Source organism: Nanorana parkeri, unplaced genomic scaffold, assembly GCF_000935625.1.
Source record: "Nanorana parkeri isolate BGI_ZX_2015 unplaced genomic scaffold, ASM93562v1 scaffold746, whole genome shotgun sequence".
NCBI lineage: Eukaryota > Metazoa > Chordata > Amphibia > Anura > Dicroglossidae > Nanorana > Nanorana parkeri.
The window spans coordinates 764,648-774,975 of record NW_017307014.1 but is presented as its reverse complement, the minus strand read 5'-3'; the positions used below and the strand labels follow the sequence as shown (position 1 = coordinate 774,975).

The window sequence follows — 10,328 nt, the reverse complement described above, 5'->3', positions numbered from 1 at the left end:
TGGAAGATGCCAGTAGAGAGGGAGAGAATAAAGATGGGGGTAAAGAGCATATAATAGAGCAGGAGAGTAGTTGTGAGGGTACACGATCCAGAGCGCTGGAAAGATGCATTACAATGCTTCACAATGCTTGTGAACACACATACATGTTGAAGGGGCCTAAACATTTTTAAGTTCTTCCTACTCCCTTTTATAGCCAACTATGATTCAACATCTGGCATCACTTTCAAAATTATTTCCAGCATAAGCCTATTTTAATATTGAATAGTATTACTGAAACTTCTAACCTTATGCATTATGTTAAATACTTTACAGCTTATTAGGAAAACGACTTGTAATTTAATAATGCTTCACAAGGGAGAAAGGATATTCAAGACAAATCCACTTAGAAGGATCTCATCGTAGCAAGTTAAATTTTCTAAATAAGAATGAGAGTCAGTGTAGCAGGAGCAGTTTTGTTAATCAATATTCATTGGCAAGAGTAAGCCATTAAATATCAGCTGCACTTTATCTTATTTTCACTAATATCATGACAAAAATGCGCCTGTATCTCATGGGTCAGTGTCAAAGTGATGCCAGTTCGGCACTTTGCAGTTGTAGATAATTCCTGATTCCATATAAGTCTTCAGATAGTCTTCCATTTAATTACATAAGCTACAGGACTGTCTATTTTTTTTTTTGATGATTTCACTTGGTGCTGCGGTACAGGGCTCTTGTGCAGGTTCAAAATCTTGTCTTAGCTGCCTGCCTCTAGGCCCGTCAGCTTTGTACGTTGTACACCGGGAGACTCAGTCTGAATGGTCACAAGAAAAGAGGATCTGAGCTTAGCGGTTGTGTGCAGGACTAAGTATACCTAAAGCCAAAACCTTTTCTTTTATTTTGTTTAGGGTGGAAGTTGGTATTGGTTAGACTCCCTATCACTGTTTCCTTTATGTTTTTTGGTGGAAGGGTTGCAGTTTCTGTCCCACTTGAGAACATTTTCTCCATTGCTGTCCTAGAGATGCACAATGAATTGAGAGGAACTCTGAAAATGGAACATGTGGCAATAAAATCCTGACTGAGGTTTTAGCACTTCTGCTAGATCTGGATAATGTCTGAACAAAGATTGCCAGGTGTTTTGGATAAAAAGGTAGATAATGGCATTGTCAGGGAAAGTCTCGTGACCTCTATGAGAGGTAATAACTATCTGTAAGAATGACGCTTACACATTACTTAGCACGAATGCACATGAAAAAGTATATCTAAAACTAGCTCTGCCTTAATGTTGGAGAACCTCTACGCGTTGGTGTTAACTTTGAAATGTAAGAAGTAGGGATGTTCAGATACCAGTACCGATACTTGGCATTTTCACAAGAACTACCAGGGTTGCAGCGGTTGCAGCTGGGACCTGGCTCTGGCGCTCCACCTCTGTCCTGAAATCATTATCTGTATTGTTTTAGAAAAACTGTCACTTGACAAACAAAAATATATCAGTACTTGGACAAATATAAGTACTTGTACTTGAAAAAATGGTATCGGTGCATCCATGTGTATGTATGCATGTTTGTGTGTGTGTGTATATATATCTATATATAGAGATATCTATATCTCTATATATAGATATATATATAGAGATATAGATATCTCTATATATATATATTTCTAAAAAAACATTAATACAATAAAACAGGGATGCACAAATCTCAGGAGCTCTGTATGCTACCTTAAAATTGACAGCTGCCTCCTAACTTTCTAATTTTTCTCTAGCCTAGTCTTGGAGTTGGAAAAGTATCTGTACTTGTACCAAGTACTGTACTTGGTATCTGACCATCCCTAATAAGAAGGGTGTTAAAAGTGCCATCGAGTTTCACCTAATGAAAAACTATTACTCTAAAAGAGGAAAAAAACAAAACTCCAGGGATACCGCTGCCATTTATAAAAAGAAGCAACTAACAGTGTTTATAGAGGTATTACATTCTTTTCATGAACCCAGTTATGAATAATGAAAACCATAGCTATGGAGGCAAATTTTAGTAAATTAAATGTAAGTAGTCTACAATAATTTCACTTTAATGTTGGACTAGCGTTTTTCTTTCATTCCTTTATGTAGTTTATGCAGCATCCTGCAGAGAACACGAGCCATTCGATACCCTTAATGTCCAATGTATTACCTTAGCCATACAGTATAAGCGTACCGGGACCACTGTGGATGGACACCAGCATATTACTGGACTATGACAAGACATCAGGGCACCAAAAAGATGCACTCGCAAACACAGGGGAAAACATACCACTTCCCTTAGTAGAGAATTCTAGCATCTGACCACACTACACCGAAGAAGTTCCTGTTGATTAAATCGGTTTATTTTCAGGTCTAAAAGATATCAATTTGTCATCTGATAATTTCAAAGAGCTAAACCATTTTAATGTTACTCATTTTTTCCAATTTTAGCATGCAAGGTCTGCAAAAGTTGATAATCTCTGCACTGGAACTTTTGATAAGTGGTACTTTTGTTGACATGCAGATAATTCTACTCAGCAATGAATTTGCAGTGCTGGGCAGTAAGCCATTAAATGATGATTGCATAAAATACGAGTTGATAGAGGTTTAAATGTTGTCATTGCTATTGCAGTATAGCTGAATGGAAGCTATTGTTCCTTTTTTTTATTTTATACAAAGTTTTTGGCTAAGTGCAGATAAGCATGACTGTCTACATTTCTTCAGTAGGAGGACTGGTAGGAAAAATGTAGTATTTAGTAAAAGCCGCTTATCCGTAGCTACAAAGTGTGTATTTCAATGTCAACTCTAGTAACGTTTGACCTTTTATGGAATTTGTTGTGTTCTTGAATAGTTTCACAGTGTCCCATATGTTGTAACTGCTTTACTATGCACAAATGAATAAATGCATCATTTAATCAATATAGCAATTCTCAAACAATAAATACACAATATTTTTTTTAATACTAGGACCATATTATCTATTTTATCTATTTTAAATATTACTTAAAGGCCAAGTTTACCTTTTTAGACCATGTTTCATGTTATGTCCATATTCAGGGTGTAACATGAAACACAGTCACATTGCCACCCCCATCCCACTCACCCACGTACCTGAAACTCAGGGTTCTTCTCCTGGCGGACTCCTGTTGACTTTTTAAAATGGCAGAGCTGGAGCACAAAAGAATGTAGGAGGTACAAGCCTTTTATAAGGAGGATAGGGAAGGCAGTTGGCTGATTGTTCGAATAGTGGGTAGCCTAGGGTGATCTAAACTATTCCAAGATAAGAAAAGTTGTTAGTGTTGTAAGGGGTGAAAGAGACTGAACAGCGCTTTTCCATCATTACATAGTTAGTCAGGTTGAAAAAAGACACATGTCCATCGAGTTCAACCTAATGATTTTCCTAATGATTTCAGCTTCTGTGGATGTGCTATGTACTAAAGGGTTGTGGGCAGAGCTGGCCATCAATGGTGCCAGCATCTAAGCAGCTACAGCAGCAATTATGGTGACCATGCTGCAGTGATTTAACTTTAGAAGGAAAGGTGTTATCATACAATAAAAGGAAGTTCTGATTTAATGGTTCTACTGGTAGAATCAACAGCTATTAAGCAAATGTTCCAAGGGGTACTTAGAAAAACAGCGCAGTCTCAATGGAATTGGCAGAGTGGAATATGATTTTATAGTTGTGACCATAGTTCCAGAAGTGTGATTGCAAGAGGCATAGGCTTCCACAACACTGTTAGCCTGTGCGTCATTAATTTAATTAGCACTGCAACCAATTGATAGACAGCTGTACTTGCCGTTTGTAACAATATGACTGAGAATATTAAAATCAGAAAGTTTTAAGGAAAAACTTGCAGACTCTGCAAAGTTCATGCTCTACATTGACACCTGTACACATTCCATTAGGAAAGGCATCTCAAGGCTCTCTCAGTCAATCAAATAAAATGAGTGCTCAGTTCCTCAGTCCCTCTTCTGGCTGCCTATAATACTCAAAGGATCAACTAAAATGCATTTTGGAATGATTTCATCTGACTGGCCCTGAGGTTAAAATGGGTTAATTGCCCAAACTGTTTATATGCTGATACTGGAAGAGAAAGTAATGCAGCTCTGGCAGCTACTTGTCATTTGACTTTGGGAAGGAGGAACTCAAGTAAATGGATACCTCTGAGCTCGATTTTAGCTTCTGTTATTTACTTAGTCATTTTGCTTTTCTTGCTACTGCACCAGTAAACCAAGTCTAAATGTCCTACAATATGCATTATGCTTATTGTTCTCTGAATGGACAAGGGGTGGTGATGTCATGATCAACCTCTCGTCTAATCGGAGATTGCCTTGCACCCATCTATGAAACTATTAGGCGTTCTCTGAATGGCCGCTGTGCTGAGTGAGCGACCCCCTGTATTTTCAAGACAGAAGGGAAGTCGCTCAGCACCATACTGGACCCAGAAGATCACTGTAGTAGCTACATATTTACAGGATCATCATGGGCCACTCAAGTATAACATATGCATACTTGCATCGGGACAAGCAGCGCCAAGGTAAGGATGCATAAAAACTTATACCCGGAGATCAACTTTTCTGCTACAGGATGACAGCGCTCTGTCCCTATCATCCAATTGAGCTATTGTGCTGTCTCACTGGCTTTCAGTAAAGGCTACAAGTGGTAGTTTCAACATGCAAAGTACAGGCATGGTCCACTGTTGTCACCATTAGGAAACCCACTCTGAGTTGGGTATTGCTAGAGTGCATGCATGTTAGATTAGATGTTGCTGCACATAAGCTGCAGCAGATCAGCAGCGCTGAGGTGATTAAAAGATGGAAAAAAAGATGGAAAAAACCCACAGGTATTTTATTAAAGAGAAAGACAATTGCTTACAATGCACAGTGCCTTACTAAACTAAATGTTGTTTAGTTAAGGTTTACATCTACATTAAGGGACGGATAATAAAGTGAAAGGTTCAATTGTTTCAGTGGTTTAAGTTGGAAAACACATTCTTAATATTTTACAATCTGGACAATCTAATGGCATGTTTTATTGAATCACATGCATATACTGTGGGTGCAAACCAGCTGCTTGGGTTATCATCTATATGGTGCACTTGTCTGAAGTAAATTGGTATGTGTGGATGGGCTCAGTTGCAGCATACATGACTTGCCCTTTAATTATAGAAGCGGATCAGTGGTGTTGTAAGCTTGCAAAGTCTTATTATGTGTTTTGGAGACTGCTCACAGCATGGCATGGAACACGCCAACAAAATGAACAGTTTTCCTAATTACACTATATGTCTATCAACTCTGTGTTATTTATCCTTTTCATGTCATATCATTTATTATATAACAAAGTGAAAAGGCACGCCATGTATGAATAGGAAGAGATACACTAGACCAGAAATAAACTGTAATCATATGCAAGAAGTATGTTTTCCAAATAGGGAGAATGGATAGCTGTAGCTAGAGATAAAATACTTTTCATGTAGGTAAGAATGATCAGTGCAATAATCATATCTGGAAGCCTCTGATTTCATGGTGTTCTGGTTTTTTTTTTCTTGCAGTGGGATCTGGTCTGTGACTCATCGTGGAAAGTTCATATAGCTAAATTCTCACTGGTCGTCGGGTTGATATTTGGTTACTTGATAACAGGATGTATCGCTGACTGGTAAGTTACGTGTTTACATGTGTTTCATTGTATCCATTTTTTAAGAAGTACACGTCAAGCTGCAGGCTCCCTGTTGACGTTTAGATCCCTTACACACAGCCGTTCTAAACAGATCCGCCTGTCAGTTTTCCAGGAGGATCTGATCGGATGCCCAATGTTAGTCTGTGGGCCAGCAGTTGTACACAGATGCGCGGCCATTTACATCTATTACCTCTGAGTTCATCTAAGTCCGAAAGAAAGAGAAAAAAGTTCAACTATTTCCAGGGCCGTCTTTAATATTAACTGGACCCTGGGCAAACATTTTCTTGGGCCCCCCCACCTGCCCCCTTCACCCTGTGAAACATCATATGGTCACAATATGCACTGTACAGCAGGGCCAGTGCAAGGATTTTGGCCTACACAGTTGACAAAAAAAACATCTTTACTTGTTGCACTCCTTACCGAAAGTCCCTTGTAATGGGGTGGGTGCCCGCAGTGACTGCGGATGGCGCCACAAACATCAGCAATATATAGAAATGTCACCAGCACACCAAAACATCCTTTTAGGATAGCCAAATGTTTATTTAGTTACAGCTCCTTGTCAGAAAAACAAGCGCTTTCGGGACCGTGCAGGGTCCCTTCATCAGGCACTTGTTTTTCTGACAAGGAATGGCAAATAAATGAACATTTTGCTATTCTAAAAGGATTTGATGTGCTGGTGACATTTCTATATAGTGCATTTTCTGCCCCCTACTACCGTATATACTAGAGTATAAGTCGACCCGAATATAAGCCGAGGTACCTAATTTTACCACAAAGAACTGGGAAAAAATATTGACTCGAGTATAAGCCTAGGGTGGGAAATGAGGCAACTACTGGTAAATGTTCATGTATTTCTTACTTTTCTATTTGTTTTTTAGCAGATTACACACAGGACTCTACAGGCAGCTTCCATAACATCAAAGGGCTTGTTTACACCTAATCCCGTGTGTTCCAGCACGGTTGGTAACTGGAATGCACTGTATCGCATAATAAAATGTTCCTGTGTTCTGGGGCAGGAGAGAGCCTGGAGATACATTCAAGTCAATAGCACCACAGCCACGTCTCCTGCCTTGCAGTGCATTTAACTGCACCAGAACACATGGCACAACAATGCCCATGGTGCAGTGCAGTTGCAAAAAATAGGTCATGCATGCACGCAGGGAGAATTATATTATGCGATCTAGTGCATTCCAGCTACTAACCGTGCAAAGTGAGAGACAGTAATATGCAATGCACCAGCCAAACCTGAGATCACTAACCCTTTGTTAGTACAGACAGTCCTGTACATCTGATCATGAGCCAGTACACACAGGGTTAATTATAGTGACCATTACTTCCAGCCCCGTCCTTAACATTACATTCAATTGTCGAAATATAAGAATATCCAGCAAGTAAAAAGGTGAACAGCAATGTTTGTTTAAACGGTTATGTTGTGTTAGGAACATTTAACACATATAAAATAGGATTCTATTCCAATCTGGCTGCAAAAAAGTGCAAATTAACTTTAGTCTTTGCCCCATGAATATTCACAGACTATGTGACAGAGCTGGAAGAAAGTGATGGAAGGGGGGGATGTGGAACGCAGCTCCATGCTGGGACAGTCACCCTCTGTCTGCAGCAGCAAAGCTTCCCTCAGTCCATGCAGGGACCATCACTCTCTCTCAGGAACACTCAATCCTCTGACTATAATATTACCTCCTAGCTGGCTCCGGGCAAAAGCTGAGGCTCTTCTTATCATAAGCACTAACTTCCTGTCGGAGGCATACGGGGAAAACACGGCCCAAGACGTCTGAAGAGCTGAGGACATCTTTCCTGTGACAGTGCCCCATCCACCTGCTACACTGTCACAGCTTATTAACACTTTGCTGCTGAGCTCTGCTCCTGCTCCCCCACACCTCCTGAGTTACAGTCAGAGCTGGGTTTGCAGTCTGACACTCCCCTTTTTCTTTGATCCCCTTGGCAAACGACGGACACCCCGGTCCGCATCTATAAGAAGCAGCACACCCATCATTCCAACCCACACCCAGCCACCCCCACCCTTGTGGCAGCGCTGCATCTAGGGACAACTCTCCACTGTTTCCATGGGCACCACAGTCTAGAGAACACACAGTGGCTGTGTTAGAATGGGCCCTTAGGGCCCATTCACACCCAAACTGTTTGTCGCTTGTCGATCAGTGCGACAAACGGCTCACCACGAGGAATCCCATTTACTTATACTTTATCTGGCCCATGTGCACCTGTCAGTGTTTTGTCGCAAGCAGAAATATGCCTGTCGCACGACATACTACATGTGCTACTCTGGGGCAGATTTCAGAGCATTTTGTCCCATAGACTAGAAAAAAAAATGCTTGAAAACGCACAATTTGATTTTTTGTTTGCACACTTTTTGCCCATTCACGCAAAACTGTGCACAAATCGCGCAAAAAAAGACACGGTTATAGGTGTCGCCTAGGTGTGAATTCAGCCATAGAAAGCTGTGTCAGTGAAGCCAACACGTACTTTAGATTGGAGTAAGCATTAGAGAAACAAGGAGTGGAGATTGTCACCAGTACATCATTGTGCTGACTCCAAAGAGTAGGTCTTGTGAAGCAAGTATAGCTTTAATAACTGTCTTCCCCTATTTCCTTCTGTACAAATATTTAACGACAACATGCTTTAAATTTTGACTTGATTCCTCTGACGTGATGCTTTGCTGAAATTTGTCCGAGGCTTAGAGAGCTGCACGCATTGCATCCTTATGACAACCCTAACAGAGATGTACGGCAGGATTTTTGCGCTTGCTGCATAAAACCCTCACTGTGTAAAATGCAGACTGCTTGGTGCTCGAGCTTCATTTGCATTCTTAATTTATAGACTACCAAACACAGTGTTGTGTATTTGTAACTTGTGACCGGGCTGTCTATGTTCAGCAAGGTCATCATCGTTCCTGTTTTTGACCTTGACGTTGCCCTTCACGGTGTTAACATCAAATAGTTTTCTAGCATGTTGCTGCCCAGAGACAAACAGAAGCGAGACTGCAGTTATTCGCCAGTACGCATGTACAGTATTCCTCTGGTTACTAAGCAACCATTAAATGACTCTGCTGGGGAAAAGACCATAGGATTCAACAAGAATACAAGGCATCATTAATGTTAGGATTGCATATAAACACTTTTTTGTTTCCCAAGAATGCGTATAGGAATTTTCACATTTAATGACGTAACCTGTGTCATAGCACAAAGGGAACAGTGCAGTCTTTACTAAGAAACTGATCATTTGATACAAAATTAGAACTTCAAGTATAGTAATTGTGCTAAAGCACAAGATGTCGCTTACGAAAGTTGAAAGTCACTTTCAGTAATGTTCCCAATGATGTGGTGCTTTTATGAATGCACGTTTTATTAGAACAAGATATACTTTGTAGTATTGCTTAACATATTTGTACACAAGGTTAAGCATACTTACACAACAAAAACAGACCTTTCACTGTTTCGATAAACACTAGTGCATGTCTGTGAAGTTTATTAGACGCATGGAAATATTCTTGCCAAAAAAAAATAAAAAATCTTAGTAATACCCACCAGATCAACCTGCTTTTGTCTAGCATGTTGTATGCCTACTTAAAGTGGAACTCAACTCAAATAGTGAAGATTTGCTATGTTATAGAGGACATCTTAAAGTGCTAATTGTTCCCCACCATTTTGCCTTGAATTCCTTCTGAAAATATCGGCAAAAGTGTACTTTGTGGTATGCAAGGTGCGTTTAGGGTGTCCTGCGTCTGCAGGCTCATAGCTGTATATCTGCAGTGTGAGTACTAACCAGAGTATAATAGGGCAGCCTAAGGTGGTTTCCTCAGGCGGCACCTCATTGGGTCACGTGCTGGGGGCAACAGGTGTGTCTCTTAGCACCTTGTGATGCTCTGGCTTGCATCCCGCCAAGCTCCTGGTAACCAGTGAAGTCAGTGATCTGGGCAGGATACTGGGCAGAGGTAACGTGCCCCCCTTCCCCGGATCTCCACCGCCAGCACACAGCCATCCGCCCCGACCTGCACCACCAGCACCGAACACCGCCCCCAGGCCTCCCGAAACTGCACCTCCAGCACATATACTGACCCCCACGCCTCAGGCGCCACTGGATCTGGAGCTGCCTCTGACTTCTAGTCTCAGAAGATTTGTTGATATCCCTACTGTGCTGCTCACTGCCCTCCTTGCTGGAGGCTCTGACATGTGGAAGTAAAGCACTGGCTTTAACAATGTGGCTGCCTTTGCACAGAGACACAGAGGGGAATTGATCAACACTGGAGCAGGCAAAATCTGGAGCAGCTGTGCATGGCAACCAATCAGTATCTCTCTTAACTTTGTTCAGTTAAGATTTGAAAATGAAAGAGAGAAGCTGATCTGTTGCCATGCACAGCTACTTCAGATTTTGTCTGCTCCAGTTTTGATAAATTCCCCTCACAGTGTAGAATAAGGTATGGAAAGTCATTAATGCGGAACAGATTAGCTGCAGGTAAACCACACCAATCCCAGTGACTAGTCTGTTACCCTCTGCCTGTGTTTTTTTGGGCACAGCTTCCAGACCTCAATCCTTCTTTGATGGGTTTGGCCAGCTTGCACACATCAACTTCTATCTGACTTGCAGATGATCCTGGCTATTCTTCCATGCAGAAAATGGTTTGATCTTCTCTAGGTCAAA

At 41.1% G+C, this 10,328-nt stretch overlaps 1 protein-coding gene across 1 annotated transcript in view; it reads left to right on the top strand.

The window, feature by feature from the left end:
- Window positions 1-10,328, top strand: part of SLC22A23 (solute carrier family 22 member 23) — a 131,309-nt gene that overhangs the window by 41,887 nt on the left and 79,094 nt on the right. Inside the window, exon 2 of the mRNA XM_018564355.1 lies at window positions 5,530-5,633. Coding sequence (XP_018419857.1) covers window positions 5,530-5,633 — 104 coding nt within the window. The remainder of the gene's footprint in view (window positions 1-5,529; window positions 5,634-10,328) is intronic.